Source organism: Mustela nigripes, chromosome 2 (genome assembly GCF_022355385.1).
Source record: "Mustela nigripes isolate SB6536 chromosome 2, MUSNIG.SB6536, whole genome shotgun sequence".
Classification (NCBI taxonomy): domain Eukaryota; kingdom Metazoa; phylum Chordata; class Mammalia; order Carnivora; family Mustelidae; genus Mustela; species Mustela nigripes.
The window spans coordinates 87797554-87822233 of record NC_081558.1 but is presented as its reverse complement, the minus strand read 5'-3'; the positions used below and the strand labels follow the sequence as shown (position 1 = coordinate 87822233).

The following is a 24680-nucleotide window of genomic DNA, read 5'->3' as shown; positions in this document are numbered from 1 at the left end:
GAGGCCCTTAATTTAATCATATCTACAAAGTCACTATACAACACAAGTTGACATGTATAGTCTCTGGAGATTAGGACCTACATATTCAGGGGGCTTTAAGTTTACCACCAGCCAAACCCACGTAGAAGCCAGAGGGCACACACAGGGTCTGTTGATGTGGCCTCTATGGATTAGCCTTAGAGTGGCAAATGGAATGTGGCCAGGCCTCCTGTGCCTTTTCCTGCCTCTCCCCCATGCTCAGGTCACCACAGCCACAGGGGCTTTCTGGCTTTCTCCTGGAACTAAGCGCACTCCTGATTCAGGGCCTTTGCATTTTTTTGGTTTATTATTCCCATTAGAATGTAAGTTCCATAAAATAGGGAATTTTTTTTTTTTTTTTTTTTTTTTTGTCTTCTCTTCCTTAGCATCTAGGACAGGGATAAGTTCATAGTACACATTGTTGGTTCAGTAGATATCAATGAAGAAATGAAGTATTGTCACCACCACCACCGCCCCAAACTCAAAAACAACTGAGGGATAATGTCTTTCTCAGGTCTCCACTTTCCTTTTTTGATCCTGCCTTCATCTCCCGTCCCTCCTATCACAGATGTACTTCAGTCCCACCAATCACTCATTTTCCCAAAGAACACAAAACACTGTTTGTGCCTGAAATGATTTGCCTGTATGCCACCTGTATCTGCCCAGCTCTACTTGTTCTTTTAGTCCCAATGAAAATGTCTCCATGAGGTGACCTCAGTTCTTGCCAACGGATTGGATCTCTTCCTTGAGTTCAGGTGGAATTCTTCAGTTCTTTTTGCTCTCATTGTCTTAATCATTTAAATATTTTTTTCTCTACTTCTAGACTGTAGGTTTCTTGAGGGAAGAATCTGTTTAGGCTTTACCTTTCTACTCCACAGTTCTCTTCACTGTGTTGTACACCAGTAAATATTTACTGGCAGTTTATTAAAACAGTCTGGTGACAGAGTCACAGTATTCTTTAAAAGTAGAGTGAGGATTTTTTGCAGGATCAGAAAAATGGAAAGAATAACAGGCTGACTTGGATTATCTACCAAGATGTGGAAGCTCTGAGAATAGTGCTCTGGTCTGAGTAATGGTTCTGGCCCGTGTTTTCCTTAGCTGTGCAGGGCAACAATGAAGTATCCATGTGGGACATGGAGACTGGCGACAGAAGATTCACTCTCTGGGCTAGCAGTGCACCACCACTCTCTGAGTTACAGGTTTGCCTCCAGTTTTATTTTAAAGACAAGTCGAGTTTCCCATACCCCAAGCACTCAAACCTGGTATCTGTTGGGCTTTGTGGTTGTTTTAAATTAGTCTTAGGTGGCTTTCCCATTCCTCAGCTTACTAACATCTGGGAGGTTTGGTTGCTAGCTCCATAAGGCTTGTGAGATCTCTGTGGAGCCCCAGTAAAAATTTGGGGTAATTGGAATGTGACCCTCTTACCTACACTTTTTTCAGGTTGCCACCTCAAGTACTTCACTGGGGCAAAAGGTAGAAAAGAGGTTTTGTTCTCCTTTAGTTGGAGTCCTCCCAAATAAAAAAATGTTAAGAGGCTGAAGAGATTTTGCCTCTTTATTCAGAATGATACAAAGCAAATGCAATTTAAGATCCCAAAGAAAGACCTATAGAAGATAGACATAAATGGTCTCTGATTTCTTCAGTTAATCAGAAGCCTGGAAAGCTACTGTCAGTTGACTTGTTTCTAGAAATGCCAACACTGGTATCTTTAATTTGCTTCCTATTTCTTTCTTTTTAAAGCCCTCTCCTCACAGTGTCCACGGTATCTATTGTAGTCCTGCAGATGGAAATCCCATCCTTCTAACAGCTGGCTCAGACATGAAAATAAGGTACAATATCTGATAAAGGATACTTACTATGTAACACTTGAGAGAGATAATAAGGATAATATGTGGATGGATACTCTGGTTAATGTTAGGGTGTTATCAATGTTGGTAATGTTTATCCTTCACATCTTGCAGGAATAGCTATTAATACTTCATTTATCCCTAATTTTATGCTATTCTAGGAAAAATCTCTTTTCCTAATGAAAAAAAAACAAGTTATGTGTTGATGAATATAAGTTAATGATCATTAATTCCTCCTCATCTCTAGATATGATCAACATTCGTTTTGTCTCTCTAGGTTTTGGGACCTGGCTTACCCAGAGAGGTCCTATGTTGTTGCAGGAAGTACTAGTTCTTCGTCTGTGTCCTACTATAGGAAAATAATTGAAGGCACTGAAGTTGTCCAGGTACAAGCAGTCTTGTTTTCTTTCAGCTTCTGTAGGCACAAAAATGACTTTGGCCAAGAGTGGCAGTATTTAAGAGAGATGTTTCTTTTCTTTCTTTTTTTTTTCTGTGTTTTTTTTTTTTTTTGAAATTCACTTTTATGAAGGTATAATAAACATATTAAAGGCACACACATAAGTACACAGTTCGAAGTAAGCACTTTATACACTTGCTCAATCTTTACAAGAAAGTACCTTTATTACTTTCATTCTACAAATAAAGTTAAGCACCATGAAGTAACTTGTCTAAGATCATCCAGGTATTAGGCAGAAGAGCTGGGGTTCAGACCTGGCTATTGGAACTCCAAAGCTTATGTTCTTGAGTTGGGCAAAAACTTCATGTGAGATAATGAATCTGCAAGCGCCTGGGTCCTAGAAGGTGCTCAGTAAATGAATGAAAGCTTCCTTGATGACAGATAAGTATTTGCGTCCATATCCTGGTCATTTATACCCCTTTATTATAGGCTTTCTCTTTTTTCTTCTGATGGTGGCAGAAGGTAATACAGAAAATTTATAAACAGGCCAATAATTTGTACATATTTGTAAGTGGCCTACTTGTGGAAAACAGTATCATTTTGGACTCTTTTACTCAGTGTATTTGTGAAAGGATGACTACCTCACAGAAAGTTTTAGCTTTAACAACAACAACCTGTTCCAGAAGCAACAATATTGATAAGAGGTACAATGTGGTACAGGCTTTTAACTTCTGGCATTCTCCCTGACTTCTAACCATTAAACAGGAGATTCAGAATAAGCAGAAGGTGGGACCAAGTGATGACACCCCTCGGAGGGGCCCAGAATCTCTGCCTGTGGGACACCACGACATCATCACAGATGTGGCCACCTTTCAGACAACGCAGGGCTTCATTGTTACTGCATCTAGAGATGGGATTGTTAAGGTGTGGAAATGAAAAACTAGTGGTTTGTAAAATTTGTAATAAAGTTATATGTATACTGTAACTTGAGAGGAAAGGTATTTTTAGAGGACAGAAGTGAGATTCCTTTTCAAAATCGTGTCTGTATATTTACTATTTCATTATTAAACAGATCCCATCCAAGGTGGTTAAGGAATTTGCACTGGACTAATATGCTCATGCATATCTCTGCAGGAATCAGCCAGACAACAGTATCTGGGACTTTTTATTGTATAGGTCACAGAGGTGAAGAATTTAAAATGCTAAGACTTACATGACCTAAGTTTACTTTGTATTGAAAAAAGTGGTTGTAAGCTATTAACAATGTAAACACATTTTTGCTATTAAAAGTGCTATTCAAACCAGCTAATAAACTGTATTCAAGCATCTTAAGTTTTTTGTTTTTTTGTTTTTGCTTTTTTGCTGTTTTAAACAGTAAACCTGAGCAGAATAGTAAACTTTTCAGCAATATTTGTTCTGAAGAAATGGACTCAGTGTCACAAAGAATCTGTGTCAGAAGTAAGTCTTATGCCCACATTTCTGGACTTTCAATATTGTTCTTTCTGCTTTATATCTTTCTTCCTGATTTACAGTCTGCCTGATTAATGCTAGAACTGATCTGTGTATCGACCCTTGAAAAATGTCTCTCCTTGGCCATTCCACTTGCTTTTATCCAGTGTCAGTTAACTAAGCTGTTAAAAACATGCCAAACCTCTATACTTTTAAATTAAGACAAATTGGCCTTCCCCACAAAAATAAACCCTTCAGGCTTATCAATTATTATTTGTACATGAATCTAATTGTCTCTTCACATTTAATTGTCATCCATTTGCTGAAGGGTTTATGGTATTAAAATACTTCATTTTTAAATTAGTTACTTGAGTCTGTAAACCAAAGAGTTAAGTAGATAATCTGACTCTGGGGAAAACAGTACTTAAATATTCAAATTTGATTTTCTGTAATTATATGATTCCATTATGGTACATGACAGTTTGCAGTGCACAGGTCTGTCTTTACAGTTCAGTGCGCTTAGTTTTTGTTTACCTGTCTAAGCTCATCAGAAAACTGTCATTCTCAAAGGCCTGAGTTTGGAGTCTGGACCTTGACAAGGCTAGATAGCTAGTGGAACTGAAGGATTTGCAAATTTGACATTGTCCTGTTACATTGCTTCTGCTTTCCTTTGTGTCTGTTAAGACCATATATCCAGATTTCTAGCTATTAAGTCAGATTCATGTCTGCAGAGGTTGGAGGTCACCTGTTTGTGACAAACCTTTGACCTTAGAAAGGCATTAAGCCTGTAGCCATTAGCAAAGCCACATAACTGACAAACATGCAGAGAGGAAAAAAATTGGAGTGGGCCAGTGGAGATGTGATCCTTTTTTCCCCTTACCTTCCTGCCATCCATTCCTCTTCCCACTTAAACTCCCCCTTTTAGAAAAGGGGGGCACTTGGTTGAATTGTTACTGAGTATTACAATCTAAGGCTCTGTTGAGTTGCATCTTTTTAACTTTTTTTTTTTTTAACATGCTTGACTCCTAGCTTACTGATGAGGTAATAGGCATGTCCCTTATAGTCAATTAATTTACATGTTTCAACCAGGAAGCACCACTGCCTATTTATGTGATTCTTGGTTTAAACAGGCGTTTAGTTAATTTATATTCACATTTTTGCTGTTTTTTTTCCTTTAGAGAAAGAGATAAATCATGGGAAATGCCAATATTAGAGATTTCAAAAAAGGAACTTAGTAAATTTACAGTATGTTTCAGACCCTTCATCTATTAAGGATTAAAAAGATCACCAGGGGCGCCTGAGTGGCTCAGTGGGTTAAAGCCTCTGCCTTCAGCTCTGGTCATGATCCCAGGGTCCCACATCAGGCTCTCTGCTCCGAGGGGAGCCTGCTTCCTCTTCTCTCTCTCTGCCTGCCTCTCTACTTGTGATCTCTGTCAAGTAAATAAGTAAAACCTTAAAAAAAAAAAAAAAAAAAAAGACCCCAAATGCTAAATAATCTCAATTACCAAGGGCAAAAATTTTTGGTGTACTTTATCAATGCAGAGAAAATAGAAAAAAACATTTTTAAAGTATTGCTAGCAGTAAGCAGGAGGAATTTTTGCTTAATCCGAAGTTAACCAGAAAAATCCCTTTTATTAAAATACTTCTTAAATATTGCTCATCATTTTCCTCTACATGAAACATGAAGTTTTCCTGAACTCCTAAGCACCGCTTGGGATATGAATAAAATTGGTGTGCTCTATTCATCTGTTTCCTGAGTATGAATATGTCATTGGGAGCTAACTATTGGAATTTCCTGAGTAAGGATGGCAGAAGTGTTTTAAAACACAGTGGGGATGGTCTTTCTTTCCTAGCATTTATGAAGAGAGATCTAGAAAAGAAAATCACCTACTCGTCTTAGGAGTCACTAGCCATCTGCTCCATGCATTCAGGCAGGGTGTCCGTCCTTGAAGAGAGTGACATTCTACCAAGCAGGGCCATTGCTACCAACTCTGGAGCCAGCTCTGAGAATATGAGGTAAGGTCCAAACATTGTTAAAATAAATTAAATAATGTGAGTTTGGTCTTTAGTTGTTGAAAATACTAGCCCATCATAAGATTAAGAATTAGTGATCTAGATGGAGGGGTTGAGGGAGCAAGCTGTCAGAATGCTATTGGAGGCTAGGCATTCGGAAGACCTTTCTTCAACTTACTTTGATCTCTGTGCATCTTTTTACATCTCTGCAATTCCAAATGGATTTGTGGATTAAAACATTAACAACTTATCTTTTCCAAAGTCAATATGCCTTTAAAGCTACTTAGATCTCAGTCAGTCCTATTTGGTACTGCTTACTACTGACTAAATAGCTATCTTATGGGTGAAAGCAACTCAGCTTCACCTATGACCAGTTGTCTTTACTCTCCTTGTCTAAAGAATGTATGGATTAGTAAAAAATAATATATTTAACAATGGTAAATAATAAAAGTCCATCAAAATGGCCAGGCAGGAGGCCCTATATAGTGAAGGAACTTCTATCTCAAAAGCAATTATTTATGTTTGAGGGGAATTAACAAGTTTCTCAGTGAGTTAAGGAGGAGTTGGAGCAGAGAACATTATTCTCTGCTTTTTACCTGTCCTAGCAAACAACTGCAGAAAGTGGGAAGAAACCTTCCAACACAAGCCTATCAGAAAGCTGGCCACTCCACAGAGTCAGTGATGTCTTTAAATGGTATCATGGAAAGCCAGATTATCAAAATTATGACATATAAGCATCAGTTTGTAAATGGAAATGTTGAAGTCTTTCAAAACATTATATTTGGGTTAAACATGAGCATTAAACTGTATTAAGTAGAGAATGGAAGCTTGGTTTGCAGAAAGTGGACTGAACAGAGACCTGCAATTAAAATAATTAGCACTGGCTTATGTATATACTATGTTAAATTTACCTTCAGATTATATCTCCATTGTACTTTGCAGAACACTTCTTTCATTCTTCCATCTTTTAATGATAAGAGTTCTTGAATTTATCAGAGTGCTGGAATTATGAGATGTGCTCCAAGAAATGGACAAGATCCACCTTAATACCAATGAGTGCAAAGGGTTAAATTGCCCAGTAATCTACAACCTGTGTTTTGTCCAGCCTTCCAGATTGGACTTGTGGATATCCAAATAAAAGTTTCCGATAGTTATGGCAATGAATTTAGTTACTTAAATCCACAGTCTTACCATGCTTCCTTAGGCTAAATTCCTCAAGCACTTCCTTTATCATATTGTTTTGGAGCAGTTTTTATCACCTTTTTTCCATTTTTAAAGATATGGAAGGTGTTTCTGGTAAGATTTCGAATAATATCATCACTGCTGCCTCTTGCTACTCTTGGAAGATATTTTTTATCTTGAAAAAACTTTGCCTTCTGTAATACATCATCTTTGAGGGCAGTTTTATGTGGTCCAGGAACAAAGCTGTGCAAAGAAAGAAGAGAAACATCACAGAAGATAAATGCCATTTCAACTTCAATAGACTATATTAATTGTGTCCTCCTGTTGTCCTCATTCCTTGCTGCATCTTTCCTAGATGTACACTGTGCAGAAATACCAGAAGCTGAGACTGTGACATAAGACATCTTGTCAGAATATGCAAAATCATTTTAACAGCAAAGTTCCCTCTTTATGGAACATGTTCTACCCAGAACTTCATATGGTTGGCTTTGATTATTCAGGTCAGAGGTCAAATAGTACACCTCATTAGAGACTGCTACAGCTATAATTTTCTCAGCACAATATGTTTGTTTCACAACATATCACTGTCTGAACTTTTATTTACTTATAAACCTCTTTGTGATCTGTTCTCTATTCTACCCTCCCAGACAGAAAATTTCACAAGACCATACCTGGTAATCATAATAATCCCAGGAATCTTAGAAGAGCATATAGTAGATACTCAATAAACATTTATGAATTGTTGAACACTACATCAAAAAGTAATGATATTGGCTAACTGAACATAATAAAAAAAGACAAAAAAAAAACCCCACAATTATCTAATGAAAACATGAATGAATTCCACTTCCTTCTTTCTCCTTCCCACCCATCCATTCTTCCTTCTGTCTGTCCATCTATCCATATGTTAACTCTCTGTGGAAAAGCACTAGGTTATGTATAGTGGGGGACATAGAGGTAACGCTCAGTCTAGCAGGCACATAAAGAGTCTGTCAACTGTAAAGGACAGCTGGGGTCAGACTCTGGGAGGCCAGAATGCCAGATTGACAGGTCAAGGAATCATAGAAGCCAAGTACTGATGGGAAGTCCTAACCTTATCCAATAAAACTGTGCTGTTGGAAATGTCCTATAATTCACTGGCCAGTATGGCAGTCACTAGCCACATATATTGAGCCACATCTACTGAGCACTTGAAATATGGTTTGTGTGACTGAGGAACTGAATTTATAATTTCATTTAATTGAAAGCTAGTGGTTACCATATTAGCGCAGGAAGGGAGCCATTTCAGACAACCTTATTTTACAGGGAGGTGGTAGAAAGACCTTTAGGTCCATAAACGTTCTTCTATTCCAGCTGCACTACTTACTGGCTGAGAGCAGCTCTGAGCAAACCACTTAACTAGAGTGATTCTTGTGTCTTCAGGTGTAAAACGGTAATAAAGACAACCTATGTTGTGAGCAACATTTGAAATCCCCTAGACTAATTACCACGGTGCTCTGTTGGTTACAGATGAGGAAACTGACTGCACATAGAGGTGAATATCAGGGACAGAACTGAGACTATAACCCAACATTCTGATACTAAAAGCTTGGTGTTACTTATATTGAACTTGATTTTTATCTGGGACACCATGAAAAGCTATCAAGATATTTATTAAAATATTTATTGTGGCTCCTGGGTGGTTCCGTCAGTTAAGCATATGCCTTTGGCTCAGGTCATGATCCCAGGGTCCTGGGATCAAGCCCCATATCAAGTTCCCCACTTGGTGGGGAGTCGGCTTCTCCTTCTGCCCCTTTACCCCCACTTGTGTTCTGTCTCTCTCAAATAAATAAATAAAATCTTAAAAAAAGTTTAATTGAGAGAGAGCATGTGAGAGAGCATGGGGGGGGGGGCAGAGAGAGAGGGAGAAGCAGACTCCCTGCTGAGCAGGCCCAAGGCAGCCACTTAACTGACTGAGCCACCCAGCTGCCCCAACTATCAAGATATTTAGAATAAGAGAGTGAAATGAAAGAAAAAAAAAAGGCATGGTGTCAGGAACACCTGGGTATGGGTACAGAACCATAGGAAAGGAGATGTCCTGGGGCAGGTTGGATAGTTAAGAAGGTTTGAGGAGCTTGGCATATAAGCTCTTTGTAAATATTTTTAGAATGAATGTGTGAGAGCCTGGTTGCATAAGAAGAGGTTTACCAATACTGATAAACCTCAAACATTTGCTGAACCCTGGCCAAGGGAAGAGTGGAGAGAACTCCAAAACATTGACATCAGAAAAGCAGAGCCAGTATTCACTACATCCATTTCTTCATATTTGAATTTTTCTGCTTTCATGAGCTTTAAATCTGATCTCTTATGAAAACAAAGATATTTAGAAAACAAGTAAGTGAAAGATAAAGAATTTAGTTAGTTCATGTCTTTCTCTCACATACACGTGACATAGATGCATGCATATGTGCACACACACATACTCCACATAGTCCTCTTGCCTCTATATTGAGAGCTAGAAGCAAAGGAGACATCAAATCAACAAAGAACCATGCCATTTTATACTACATGTCTGGGCTTCTGAAATTCTAATCCCAAAGTATATCTCCATTCTCTTCCATCAGTGCTATCTGGAATATACCAAATTGATCAACAGACTTCCCCCAGTTACCAAGAAAGCCAATTTCAGTGCAAACAAAATTTCTCACACCTCCTCCCATTTTTGCTCTTCTGTTTTCTTATTTCCAGAACTAAATATTAGGACCTCAAATTCTCCAGAGCCATAACTGTTTATATGTGCAGAACATGGCTTCACCAATCATGAAGAATGTATGCTTTTGAATCTTGATCACACCATTTTCATGTCTTGGGTTCCCCTCCCCCAACCTCCCTCTTTCTATTGGATCCTTTTTATGATAAGTTGTTATCTTTATTATCTTCCTCCCTCTCTTTGTTAAGAAAAAGCTATTAAACTGGTAAATACGACATTGCTATCTTTTCCCCCCAAATAATTTGAATCTCAAAAGGTTTGAATATGATAAATATTATGTCTCTGGACTTTTTTCACTAGTATACACAGGAGCTTGTATTTGATTAGTATCAGGAAAGAATCATTTGATTACCATTTGGGAACCATATAGAATTCCTGTTTTTCCTTTTATCCCATATTGTTGAAATACTTCTTTACTGATTGGTAACTGCAATAATAGGCAGTCAAGATAAAGAAACAGGAATGAAATGCAGCCAATCATTTTTCATCCTATACCCAACTCTAGTAAAGCTTGTGTAAAGTCTGGCGGCTGGACAAAATGAGGTGGGTGGGACTCTGTAGATTTCATTTCTCTGTGATGACAGATTCCTCCATCTATGCAGATAATCAGGAGTCAACTCTGCTGCATTTACTAGTTGACTGGATGCACTGGAGTCAAAAATGCAGACAAGATTGCCTCTATTTCGGGAATCCCTTTTAATATGCATCTTGTGTGTCTAGAAAACATACTTTGGAAGGTAGAATTACAACAGATGTATTATTCATATGACATTGGTGTCTCTGTCCATTTTTTACAATTTGATTGTTCTGGCTCTGGTCTGTCAGCGCTTTCAAGTCTGGCACAACAGCTTCCCTCACTGGATAAAGCAATAAGCAGGTGGCTTTCTGTCTTTTATTGTCTCTGAGCAGTTCTAAGCACTTACAAAGAGGCTGCCTTACAGTCTCACCCTTACTGGCCATCTGTCTCCTTGATTGCTTGTGTTCAGTTCCTTTCTTTTCCATCTGATAAGAACCAGCTTCCACCTGTATTTCTCAAAATCTCACAGTGGAATCATCTAATTCTTATGCAAGTCATTCTGAGACTTGGCAAGTCATCTTTATGGCCAGGCATCTTGCCTAACAGGCATTCTCAGCTCCCTCAACTATGTGCTCAATTCTGCCTCACTTCTCTTGAAAGGCTCAGGCAGGGAGTTTGAAAAGCATCTGTGTGGCTTGTTACTTTTTCTTATGGTCTTTGGTCACTTACAGAAGGCCTGCAGTGTCCTAGGCTAAATCTCCATCAAGAGGTTCTCCAACAGCGGTATGGATTTCATGTCTCAATTCCTGATGTCCCATCATTTCCTGTCATTTCCCTGTTTCAGATACACAGGAGAAGCTGAGCCTCAAGGATAGCTGGACAATGTGAAGAAGGGGAGGAAACATCCTGTCGAATAGTACCACGAATCCCCTCTGTTCATGTTGATCTTTGAACAAAATGCATGGTAGGAATAGTTTCCAAAAATAGGTTTTAATTTTTATAGGCTGGCTTCAGTGTCTGCCTTTAGTGATTATGGCCAGCTACATATTATGTGGAGCCTAATGCAAATGCAAATGGGAAGCTCCTTTCCATGCTGCCAGACACCTGCAGCAGGGGGAGCCCTGCCCTTTGTGGACCGACCGCACTGGGCTGCTTTAGGCCTGAATTCAGGAAGCATTTGCTGCTGGACAGTTCCCTGCTTCCCAGCAAGGTAAGCAGATTTGAAGCAGAGGCTTCTCAGAGCTTCTGGAGCTAGAGCATCTGGATTGAGAGTGCCTCTCTGGCCCTGATCACCACACAGAAATTCAGACACTGCACACTAAATTCAGGCACACACTATTCAAGGCATTTGCCTAAGTGCAACTCCCAGGGGCTAGTACACATTCGATTTCACTCAGATGTGGGGCCCACGTGTGTGTGGCAGTACAGCATGATTTTTCCTCTGATACACTCGCCTAACTACAATCATTTCTAATTAAAAAAAAAAAGTAATGTTCATACAAAAAGTATATGTATATTATTAAGTTTTAAGAGAACTTTTGCCTTTATTGACACTCTTAAAAATATCTTAATTTAAAAATATTAAGTTCTACTCTGATTCCTTTCTTTGGGTATATGTATTTTTTCTTCTAGAACATCTCAAGAGCAATGTTTAGCTTATTACCTTTTAGAGTTTTAAATTTTCCCTAACATAAAAATTAAGACTATAAACTTTCCTAAGTTATGACTTCTGACATGTCCCACAAATTCTGACATAACATTTGATTATTATACAGTTCTAAGTGTTTTAAAGTTTTCATTATATTTCTTTGCCTTATTTAGAAATGGGATTTTAATTAAAAAATGTATGACTTTAAAAACCTTTTTATTAATTTCTAACTTAATCGAATTCCAATCAGTTTGGATTGTATGACACTAGTTCTTAGAGCTGTGTTGATACCTACTTGATAAGTTAAAAACTGCACCATGAACACCTGGTAAACTCTCCACGTTGATTCAACTAGCTGTTAATGTTTCCTGTGCTCTTCGGAAGAATGTCTTGTTGCTCTATGCATGGTTCTAAATGAACCTATTAAATCAAGTTTGTTACTTATGATGAAATCTTTAATGTCTTTACTCATTTTTGTTTCCTTGACCACTCAGTGTTCAAACTGGCGTACTGAAGGGCACCTGGGTGGCTCAGTGAGTTAAGCTGCTGCCTTCGGCTCAGATCATGATCTCAGGGTCCGGGGATAGAACACCGCATAGGGCTCTCTGCTCAGCAGGGAGCCTGCTTCCTCCTCTCTCACTGCCTGCCTCTCTGCCTACTTGTGATCTCTGTCGAATAAAATAAATAAAATCTTAAAACCTGGTATACTGAAATCTACTCTAATGATAGTTCAGTTGGCAATTTCTCCTTGTAGTTTTTTAATCTCCACTTTGTGTATTTTAAGATTTTGTTATCCTCTTAGAAATCTGGAATTGTTAAATCTTCTTCATGAATTGAACACTTTGTCACCATGCAGTGGCTTTTTATCCCTATAATATGGTTTTGTTAAAGAGAATATTTTATTTGATATTAGTATGTTATATTCTAGTTTTGTTTTTCTGGTTATGGTAGGTTTGTATGTATCATTTTCTGCATATAGCAGTATAGTTTCCAGATTTTAAAAAAATGTACCTGATATTTTCCTTACAATTTTTCTTCCAACTTTTCCTTGTCCTTATTTTGTGGCCGTGTCTCTATAATTGAAAGCAAGTTATAGCTGGATTTTATTTTGTTTCTTAAGTCCATCCATCTCTGTAACTGACATGTTTAGATTGTGTTTATGACAATGCCTAATATATTTCAGTGGATTTGATTCTGCTGTTTTAACTTCATGCTTTCTGTTTGTCCTCCCCCACCTTTTCTCACCCTTTTATTTTTGTATTTATTTATTTATTTATTTATTTAGATTTTACTTATTTATTTGACAGAGAGAGAGAGAGAGAGATCACAAGTAGGCAGAGAGAGAGGGGGAAGCAGGCTTCCCGCTGAGCAGAGAGCCCGATGCTGGGCTCCATCCCAAGACCCTGAGATCATGACCTGAGCCGAAGGCAGAGGCTTAAACCTCTGAGCCACCTGGGTGCCACTTTCTCACCCTTAAAAATATATATATTTATGTTGTTTTTATTTCGTTTTCCTGCACTACTTTTTTGGTAGTTAGCTACTTTCCACATTTCTTTTTCACAGGCGCCGTCACAATTTCTAACGGATTTTTAAGAGAGTCTAAATTTTTCAGTAGCCTAATTGCCAGCCCAAATATTTCAAGTTCCTAGAACCCTTAACTCCATTTACCTCTCCATGACATGTCTTATTATTGTTGTTCCATTTTTCAGTACCACCTTTTTTTACCTTACAGGCTCAACTTCATTTTTTTAAATAAAAGATTATTTTATTGTCCAATATATTTTCTCAAGTTTAAATAATATTTATTAATATGTATTGTCTTAGTACAACTTTTTTTTTTCTGTTAAACCACTAGGTGGATTATTTTTTTTTTGTACCTTTGTTAACCAAAAAAAAATTGGCTTTTTTGTAACCCTACAAATTAGATATTATTATTACTTAAAAATCTAGCATTTAGATTTTCCTAAATATTGTCAAATTTTGATGATTTATTAGTGTTCCATCTCAGCTTTTCCTTCCACATTCATTTTTATTTTTCTTGAACTATGTACTTCAAAAGTTCCTTTACTAAAGGTCTTTGTGGTGAACAGTTGTTTTTTGTTTATCCCAATTATCTTTGTTATACCATTATTTCTTAAAAGTTGGTTTAAGTTGATAAAAATATTCTTCCATTACTTTAAAAGTTCTTAACAGTTTTGTGGCTTCCACTATTGCTACTGATAATCCAGCTGCTAGCCTAATTGTAGTTTCTTTGTAGATAATCTTTCAGGTTGCTTTTTCCTTTGGCTTGGTTTCTGCATTCTCCTATGCCATGTCCAACTTGCCTTCTTTTTATTTATCCTGCCTATTGTACCTTGTCTTTTCTTCATCTCTTAATTCATATCTTTCATAAATTCTTGAAAATGATCATCTCTTCATGTATTTGAATATCATCTCATTTATTATTTGTTTTGTCTGATTTCAAGAATTCCAATTTGATATAGATCTTTCCATTCTGTTTTGTCTCTAAACTTCTTACATGTATCTTCTTTGTATTCTGAGTGATTTTTTCAGCTTTATTTTCCAGTTCATTATGTTTCTCTTTAGATGTGTCTATTATTCTGTTTAATTTGTCTACTGAGTTTTATTTTTTAATTCATAGAATACTTTAAGAACAAAACTATGAATAAATAAATACCTGTATACTTTTCACCTATCTGGTTCTCCAAATGTTACCATCTTGTTCCTCTGTGTATGTATATACACATATATGCATACACACATCCATATAAGCATATATACTCATATATGCATGTACACACACAGACACACACAAAACCCCATCCTATTTTCTTTTAGGAAAACCATCTGAAAATAGGCTGCAGACATTATACATGTTACTTTTAAATACTTCAATATACCTAACCTATCTTAAGAACAAAAACATTCTCTCACATGAGTATATTATTACTACACATAAAGACAGCCACATGAAGCAATAATAGCATTTGACATATTATTCACACTCAGATTTCCCCAGTTGTCCACTAGATGTCATTTATCATGAAGCTTTCTTTCTGACCTGGGATCCAGTCAAAGTTCACTCTATTACATTTGATGGTTATGTCTCCTTAGTCTCTCCCACTTTAGAATAGTACCCAACAACCTCTTGCTGCTCATGGCATTGAAACTTCAGACTAGTCAGCTCTTCTGAAGAAAACTCCACATTCTGGAATTGACTGTTTCCTCATTATGAGATGTGGGTCAAACATTGCCTGCAAGAATCTCACATAGCTGATATATCTCCCCCTGCACCACTGCAGGAAGCATGTAATGTCAAATCTTGGTCACAGTGGGAACTGCCAGATCTTACCATGTACATGCACATTTCCTTTCTTTGTAATTAATAAGTTAGTACTATGTGAATGATCTGGGAGACTGTGAAATAGCCTGTTCCCAAACAACCTGTCACCCAGTGGTTTTAGCATTTCTTGATTCTTGCCTAACTCCATTATTACAGTGGAGATTACAAATTGGTGATTTTTAAAAAAAGATTTATTTATACATATTTAATGCCTATTTATTTAATATGTTTATTTAATATTACTTATAGTAACATTGATTATATTAATATATTAGTAAATATTTATGCATATCTAATACATATACATATTTAATTTTTAAAAAAGATTTATTCATACATAAATCATGTGCTCTCTGTGTGCCAAGTATCACTTCACCATTTTCGATATTCATCTCAGAGAGCACACATGAGCAGGAGGGGCAGAGGGAGAGGGAGAGAGATTCCCAAGCGGACTCTGCTGAGCACAGAACCTGAGGCAGAGCTCGAGCTCATGACTTGGAGATCATGACCTGAGTCAAAACCAAAAGCTGGACACTTAACCAACTGCATCACCCAGGTGCCCCACAAATTGGTGATTTTTTAATTCTACCGTTTTCTGCTATATTTATTAGGTAGCATACTTCTATAAAAAAAGAGCTTTTACTACCCTCCTCCCTTTTTGGATCTCTAAATAGACTTATGGATTTTAAAAATTCATCCTATTGTAATCCATTAACATTATTCTTTTTGATATGAAACTGTCCAAAATCAGACCAGTGAGAATATTTTCAAGATAGCCCCTTTGTCCATTTGACAAGACACTGCTAGTTTTTGGCTACTTCCTTGCTTTCTGGTATAATAAATATTTGAGAGTCATATTGTACTTCCCAGCTACAGTCTAGAATGTAGCTTTTTTCCTCTCTGAAACCCTGGTTCCTTTGAGTGGGGAATGATATTTAGAAGCCACTATCTGGTCATTATCCCTGTTGTCACTGAAGTGTCCCATTGGTTGTTTAATTTCCACATTTAGATTTTTCTACTGTTAAAAATCTCTGGTTATTTTTCAGATCAACCTGGTCATTTTTTATTATCTCTTATACCCTCAAATTATATTTTAATATTATGTAGCAATAGATTTTGTCCAAATAGGATGGAAGAGGAAGGAGATAGAGAAGAGGAGGAGGAAGAAATTATAGAGAATGAGGAGAAGAAAGATTCAAGTTCTTTCAAGCTGAAAATACCTTCGCCACTGCTGCGGGGGCGACTTCAGGTCTGTAGAGCTGAGTCTGCTGCACTTCATTTTGAAGTTTAAGGGTGGGTATTTGTTGATTGCACCTAGGAAGAGAAGTCTGTGATGAGTCTCTTATTCATGGCTATTAACATTACAGCAATCTGCCCTGTGTGCCAAGTGTCACTTCACTGTTTTCGATATTCATCAAAGGAAGATAGCAACTAAGGTGGCCATATAAGAGATGAAAGCAGGTTTCTCAGGGAAGTCTCTAAAAAGGGGTTTAGAAAATACTCTAGGCTGAATTTATAGGCAATGCATTCAACTTACTTTTCAATAAGTTGCCTTTAGCTGCTGAAGTTGGTCAACGTTAGAGGAGATTTTATGAGCTAGTCCTAAAAGTCTGGTCTCTAATTGACATGAACTATTCAGAATAGCCATTTTTTAATTTGCTCTTTTGCAATATCAAAATGCAAAGGGAAAGTGATATTCCCTTTATAGTTTCTGTATCGTTAACCACAGTAACAATAGTGCCATCTTGGGTTTAATTCATTAGTGGCTCACTTCATTTGGAAGTATATTAATTTTTTATAATAATAAAGCATGCCTCTTCCCACACAATTTAAACACTTAAAAGCCATTTTTGATGGGAAACTTTTAAAAATATTTATTTCCTTGAAGCATTAAACTGAACAGACTGGGTAAACGCAATTAAATCTCGTCCTTGGTGCTCAGGGGTCATTAAGTAGTAAGTTCATCCTGGGCTGGGATATAGCATTGTCTCTAAAGCTGCTGTTGCAGACTGGACTGTGTGATTCTAGACTGAATGGCCCAAGACTGTGATGTTGTGCATTTTACTTTTTATCTGTCCTAGTTCTAAGCATCAGGTTGTTTGTCAGTTTTGTTTCTCTCAGAAAATGTTATTTCTGATGCGGACTGTGCTCGATGGCCGCCTTGATCATAGCGTGGTGTTAAATAAGAGAGAGGAGCTGCACTAGAATCCCCAAGAGGGCAGTGATGGTGTCTGTTTGGTTACTCCTTGATACCCCCACACCTTGGGGCACCTGGGTAGCGCCGTTGGTTAAGCATCTGACTTAATTTGGCTCAGGTCATGATCTCAGGGTCCTGAGAATATGCCCTGTGTTGGACCCTGTGCTCAGCACAGATTTGCTTGAGATTCTTTCCCCTCCTTTATCTTCCCTTTGCTCCTCCCCCACAGCTCATGTTCTCTAAAATAAATATATATATTTTTAAAGATAGCTCCATACCCAAAGTGTGAGTGGCTCGGTGTAGGTACCTGATACATATGTGTTGCTGTTGAATGAGCATGATACTGTGGGTTTGCTATATGATTACGTTAAAGCCTTTTTCAACGTCTACTTTTACAGCTATATTTCAAAGACGGGAGATTTCTAGATACTTAAGTTCTGGAAAAGTAGTGTATAATTGTGTCACAGTTATGGTTTTCTGAAAGCACTGTATATATCTCTCACGTAGCCCAAGTAATTCTTAAGGCATCTCTTCCTTTCCCTGGGTAGTAGTGGAGTGTCATTTTTATCTAACTATACAGTTTGACTAATTACCATGAAACACCATGAAGAATTTCTGGGGACTGAGGAAAGAAATTCCATCTTAAATGTTTTTTCAATTTTTTTTTTTTTTTTTGCCTCATAAAGAGTGTTTCTTTACAAGTTTCTCAGTATTTCATTGTGTTTTTTTTGTTTGTTTGTTTTACCCTTACAAATGCCTTGTAATTACTTTTTTCAGAATGATTCCTGGCCCCACCTTTTTTTGCCTTTTTTCTAACTCCTCTTTCTGATATCTATTCAAAAAACACATCCACATAAATTTCATTCTAGGAGCTTGTGGCTCCAATGTTTCTCAAACTATAATGTGTATATGAATCACCTGGAAATTTGATAAAAATGCAGATTCTAATTCAGAATGTCTGGAGTAGGGCCTGAAATTCTGCATTTTCCATGAGTTCCCAGATAATGCTGATGTTGTTGGTCCTAGACTCACATTTGGAGAAGCACAGGACTTAGGGGACATGACATCAGTACCACCAGCAATTTCCCACCTTACCTATAGTGACTCGTCCGTCTTTGCAAACTTAGCTGGTCTCGCTTTGTAATGTCAGTGACCAGTTTGAGACATGATCAGAATCTCCTGTAAGGTACACGGGATGTTCTTCAGCCTGTGTATTCACTTCTATCTGGACTCTAAGGACTCATTGACCACGAAAATGTTTAGAAATCTGACAACTTTTGAACCTCCAGAGTCATAGTAGGACATGGTTTTTTTTTCACCCGTTCCACTGCATAGGAAGTGAATTGCATACTTTCAAGGCAAAATTATTTCAAGAAATACAGCCCATGTTTCTTTTTTATGAGCACCAGTTACACTAATTGCTGGCATCATAAAAAGTCATTAACAAGGCTGAGAAAGTTTTGTAAGGATGTATCTTTTATTCCGACAGGTAAAATCGTATATCCTATACCTGAAACTCTGCCTTTGGAACTTGTAAAAAAACAAAGCGAGAACTGTTGAATTTTTCTTTGGCTTTCTCTTTTGGTGTGTTAACTGATGAAGCTTACCTTTGAAGGGTAGTGTGTTAATGTTACATGGCAAGGATTTCTACTTTAGAGCTAAGGTCCAGGCTGTGACTCCTCCCCACCCCCGCCTATACTGCTCTATGCAGACAGATGTGTGAGCAGCTGCTTGTTATGATTGCTTCTCCATAGGAACCAGAGGCATAAAAAGGATGAGCCAGAAAATTAAATGCTAGGAATTAGAGGTTTCCTCCCTCCACCATCCATCATTACACATTTTCCTTTATGACCCTGCAGTGCCCTTGAAGGCAGAGATTTCCAAGAATCCATTGTCAGTTCATCAACCTTCTCTTGGGAATACCAAATATACTCTTAACGTATAAGAAAGAACAGATTTTATGACTTACGCCTGATTGAGTTTACAAAAGATTTCACAAACTTCACACTGTATCTGTGGTCAGGTTTATGAATTCGGCCAAGCTGGACCAAGTGGTGATCCAAAGGGTAGCTGGCTAGATCTTCCAGTTCCTTGTCATTCCAAGCAAGGCCAAGGGAAAACACAAATAGGGCATAACCTTGACATTTGGCTCTCAAGGATTCTTTCTTTAAGGTTTCCCTGTCCAAGTGACTGGTTTCCCCAGCAGATATCACAAATATGACTTTGTTTTTTCTCATATTGGGTGTATTTAAAAAAATATTGTCCAGGGTCCACTGTAAGGCATGACCGATGAAAGCATCTCCATTTAGTTGTTGAACTGATTCTTCCAGGTGTCTCTTCATGAGGCGTTTGCTATTGTAGGTGGTAAGGTTGAACTCAGTTCTAACAGGACTCTTCTGAGTGTTGGGTAGGAAGTTGGGGGGAGCATGGCTTAAGAGGGCTACCCGGTCTCCAGTGAGAGAGGTCTCAGGCTCTGGGGTGATCTCAAAGTGATCTAACAGTGCTCCCAAAAAGTGTCTTATGTCTTCAAAATCAGCACTTCCCACATGCCGGGAGCTGTCCAGAAGAAAAGCAGCATCCATGTAAGACTCTGCAGGGGGTGGTTTGGCTTGATCACAAAAAGGGTCCGACTTGCATACATCTGCAGACCAAAAGTCGCATAGGGTTATTAGTAAAACAGACTGGAGAAAAGATAGCATCTCAAATATTTTAACATTTGGAAACTGCATAGTTTTTGATATTAAAATAATTACTAAATGACTTTGATATTAACAATGAAAGATTCATAATTTGCATCTGTATTTAAAATGTACAGATTTTACACCCAGTGGCATCTTGAATTCCATTCACTAAGGCATCTGACTTTTAAAAATTAGGCTGCTTTCAACAGATGTTTAATCTTGGCTGCATTTTAAGTTTATAAAGATTGAAGTGGACAGTTTATCTCATTTAAGAGTATACCTTTTCATGACATAAAAGCTAATGATCTTTCTAGATAGACAAGACAGGTAAAGCAATGGTCCTTATCATTATGCTCAGAATCTTTTACTATGAAATATAGTATGCTTTAAAAAAGTGGGAAAAAAGCAATGAATTCTTATACTTCCATTTAAATAAAGGTTTGTCACTCGATGTCCACCTGGGTGTGGACACTAAGGACAAAGTATAGCTCATGTTTGTATCTCCAGTGTGTTTATTAGTTGAATACTTAATATGTATTTGTTAAATACATGAATATAAATATTGCATATTAACAGCCTTTCATTAAATATAGGGTCATTTAAATAAATAGGCATGTCTCATTTAGCAAAAGAATGTGTCGTAATAAAACAAAAAGTGAATTCCACTGAATCTGACCACAATGAATATTCAGAGGAATAAAAAAATTTGGAAATGGAAGGATCTTAGAGGTCACCTAATCTAATTTTACAGAAGAGACTGATGGTAAGAGGTAAAAGCATTCTGTCAAACAATATGCAAGTGTTTCTAGAAGTTTCTATATGTGTGAGGTCAGGGTTTATTGTGAGAGACAGGGCCATGTGGTGGTGTGGCCGTGGGAGGCCCCTTGGCCTAAGAGCCAGAATGCCTGGGCTCTGGTCTTAGCCAAGTCACCACTAGGCCTCAATTCTGCACAGTTAGGTAGGGGGGTCAGATTGACTCAGAGAACCCTTCCAAGGCCAACCTCTGCAGTCTTGAGGTTTGTAGTAATAGTTAATGGTTAAGGCTGAGAATGCCTCTTTAAGAACGAAAGAAAAGTGAAATGGAATGACAAGCGTGTGGACAGCTGGCACTTAGATATGTGCCTGAGGCAGGAATAAAAGCAGTCAGATGAAAGGTTAAAAACCAGAATGCAGATCCCTGGGGATGCAGCAAACTTTCTAACTTCAGTCTTGCTCATGGTCTCCATAAAGATGTGACTTTGCACAAGTTATGTTTCCCTTACTGAAATTTGGTACAATTTTACGACAATGTTTAATGGTCGAATGACAGAACAGTCACCTGTGTGCTAGGCAGTTTCTAAAATCAGAGACAGCAGGCTTCCCATTTGCTCAATTTTGTGGGATTTTTTAATTGCAAGAAACGATAGCCAAAATATCTTCCCTTATATGCCTCAGAGACAAAACAAGGATTTAAGCCAAGAAATGGGGCCAAAATCTATCCCCAGTCACACATGTACAACTTCTGACTGTAACATACCAGCACAGAAGTGTAACTGATGTGTCTGAAAGCCGTGCTGAAGTTGGGGTGGGAAGCCTCCCTCACAGCACAATCAGCCACTGCGTTGAGTAAGAGGACCAATGCCTACCCAGCCCTGTGCCACAGAGAGGGACAGACGGAGGGAGAGAGGAAGATGGGAGGGAGAAAGGAGAAGGGGGAGGGGAAGGGAGGAGAGAGACTAATGAGTACTGGAAACAGAGGAAGAGACAGAAGAGAGGGGTGTCTGAAGCCATTCCACTTCTAAGAGTTACCACCTCCCTGTGAGGTGGTAGGCAGGCACTAGCATCTCATTGACACACATGGAGAAGGAGAGGAATCAACTATTTTCTTCAAGACCAAATACCAAGTGCCAGGGAGAATAACAGGTCTCTGTTACTCATAAATGGCAGCGTTGTGAGGCTAGCCTTTCTGGGTCTCCTCTGGCTGTGCCGTAGGCAAATTATCTCACCTCTCCAAGCCCCATTTTTGTCATCTGTCGAGTGGAGCTAGTAATAGTTCAGATGTCTCAGGGTGATTGTAAGGATGGGATACGACAATGAGAAGAGTGCTTGGAACAGAATAAGCTCAACAGCTTCAACATTAACTATCACCAGCACCACTTCCAATGTTTTAGAAAGCTGTTAGAACAGGGCATGGCTCCTAAGAAACGTCTGGCAACTGGTAGAAATCACACGCCTGGATGACTGCAGTGGCTTCCACCATCTTCATAATTACTGGATCACTCAACTTACCAGCATATACTCACCCACAGTTGCCACTCTAGCTAGGCCTATAGATTGTGTATAAAATACAGCGACAGACAAACCAGTGTGGAAAATCTTTCTGATTCTTCTTTGCAATGAAAAATGTATGGATTTCTACTAATTTCCACTTGTACTATAAAGCATTTCTTGAGGGGTTGTGAACATCTGAGATTTAGAAGACACATAAATATACTTTACAGCATGAAGACCTTGGCAATGAGATAGACTGAGTTTTCCTAATAATCGTTACCATTTCCTGGAAGCTGCAGAAGTGTGGAGGGCCTGGAATGCAGTCCTCCTGCTAGGAGCCCTGCTGGCTGGGGCTCCATCTGTGGACCATGCAGTATGAGGAAGTGAGCCCAATGCCCCAGGGAAATCTTCCCAAGGCCTCTTGTACCCCTGCTTCCAAGGTCCAGTTATTTGTGCCAACAGTGACTCAGACTGCTTAACAGGCCTGATCAAATTATATTCTCTCTGTGAGTCTTACCATAACAGAAAGTGCACCGCTGGAGTCTCTCTAATGCTGGCGCGTAGTCAGTCCCAGATGGAATCATTATGACTTGGAATGTGCCAGTATCATCAATCTGCAAGAAGCAGAAGCAAAAAAAAGAGCAGCTTAGTGGGTGGAGCTGCAGGAATCCCCCAGGATTGTTCACAGCACTGAGATCTTTTGAGTGCAACACTGCTTCTTCTGAAGAAGGTCATAGAGAAGCCTAGCATGTGTTAGGGTGGCTAGGAGCCCTGCTTGGGTTTAAGCCTTGGTGTTGCCTTTAACTGTAGGTCAGGTTCCTTTGTCTCTGTTTCCTCATTTACAAAATAATCACACTACTACCTAACAGGGATACACTGGGCATTAAATGGGTTCATAACTGAAATGCATTTAGTTGTACAGGGTGGGTACTGGGTGGGTTAATAGAAACCACAAAGCACTTTTCTATTCTCAGAATAGAATAGAAGAGAATAAGATATTCTCTTATCTCAACAACCCAGTGAGTTTGTTCTTATGTGCATCATGCCAATTTTACAGATGAAGAAGCTGAGGCTCAAAGGAAGGTGAGAGGACCGATCAAAAGACAATGCACATGGACACTGTTTAACGAAGAGGGTCAGAGGACAATCCCCCCCCCCCCCCCCCAACACATGCCAAGTCCCAGAGAACCAAGTGAAATCACAGAATGTACTCTATTCTATTCTATTCTATTCTATTCTATTCTATTCTATTCTATTTATTTGACAGACAGAGATCACAAGTAGGCAGAGAGGCAGGCGGGGGCGGGGGGGGGGTAGGGAGCAGGCTCCCTGCTGAGCAGAGAGGCCGATGCGGGGCTCGATCCTAGGGTCCTGGGATCATGACCCGAGCTGAAGGCAGAGGCTTTAACCCACTGAGCCACCCAGGTGCCCCTACAGAATGTACTTTACAACTGTCTCTGAGTTCCCATTATGAACCAGGCATGAAAGCTTTGCAGACTCAGATCCACATCCAGGGGCTCTCCTCTGAACAATTCCCAACCCCTTCCAATTCAGTCCCATTGTTATTAACCTCTCTGGGGCGTTTGAGGCTGGAGAGCAGAGATAAAATAGGCTTCAAATAATGAAGGATAATTAATTAGCTTGTCAGTTAACAGATTCAAAGATCCATTGATAAGTGAGGGAAAATTATAGGTATGGTCTTATCTAATGCCTAAGAGATGGGACAGACAACATTTCCCTACTCTTTCTCAGGAAAATGTCCTTTGAACACTTGATCCATAAAAGTAGGACTTGGGGAGCCATGTATAAGTGTGTGTGTGTGTGTGTGTGTGTGTGTGTTGAGGGGGGATGCCATCTCTCTGCAGAGCAGATTGCACCAGGGATGGACATCTGAGCCAATTGGATCCATTCTTAGGAATTTGGAACTTGGGTCCTGAGGGCAGTGAGTCCCTCTCTGTTAGGGATAAGCACTAGTAGAGCTGTAGGCTGGCCATGCTCTGAGGAGCAACAGGAAAGAAATGAGGGAAATGGGAAGGAAGGAAGGTGGTGAGGGCTTTCCCTAAGGCTTATCTTTGTTTCATCCCATCTTTTCTTCTGTGTAGAAGAGATGGAGAAATCTGTGCTCACCGGAATTCCTCCCTAGAAGACCACTGTGTTTGTCTTCATGAGCGGGATGGGTTAGACGGGGAGACTCAGAGGAAACATGTGGTAACTGAAACGTCTGGCATGATTTCTAGGCAAAATCTATAGAAAAAAGAATGGTTAGTGCCTGGGAAAGGCTGAAAAGAAATAAACCGGAAGGCGGGAAGGTGAGCATTGTTGTGGTATGAGTGAAGAGGACACAAAAGATGCTGTGACAGGGCAGTGGAGCTGGCACAGGGGTGGTGGG

At 38.9% G+C, this 24680-nt stretch overlaps 2 protein-coding genes across 4 annotated transcripts in view; one reads left to right on the top strand and one right to left on the bottom strand.

Moving 5' to 3' along the window:
- PIK3R4 (phosphoinositide-3-kinase regulatory subunit 4) overlaps window positions 1–3594 on the top strand; it is a 79630-nt gene extending 76036 nt beyond the window's left edge. For all 3 annotated transcript variants that reach the window (XM_059390911.1, XM_059390912.1, XM_059390910.1), the window contains 4 exons: window positions 1117–1217; window positions 1759–1847; window positions 2143–2251; window positions 3028–3594. In XM_059390911.1, coding sequence (XP_059246894.1) covers window positions 1117–1217; window positions 1759–1847; window positions 2143–2251; window positions 3028–3198 — 470 coding nt within the window. In that variant the 3' untranslated portion in view covers window positions 3199–3594. The remainder of the gene's footprint in view (window positions 1–1116; window positions 1218–1758; window positions 1848–2142; window positions 2252–3027) is intronic.
- A 2509-nt stretch (window positions 3595–6103) lies between these two features.
- Window positions 6104–24680, bottom strand: part of COL6A6 (collagen type VI alpha 6 chain) — a 138892-nt gene continuing 120315 nt past the window's right edge. Inside the window, exons 34-37 of the mRNA XM_059390909.1 lie at window positions 22809–22905; window positions 19330–20001; window positions 16384–16477; window positions 6104–7149 (exon numbers count right to left, since the gene is read on the bottom strand). Of these exons, the coding sequence (XP_059246892.1) occupies window positions 6939–7149; window positions 16384–16477; window positions 19330–20001; window positions 22809–22905 (1074 nt within the window). The 3' untranslated portion in view covers window positions 6104–6938. The remainder of the gene's footprint in view (window positions 7150–16383; window positions 16478–19329; window positions 20002–22808; window positions 22906–24680) is intronic.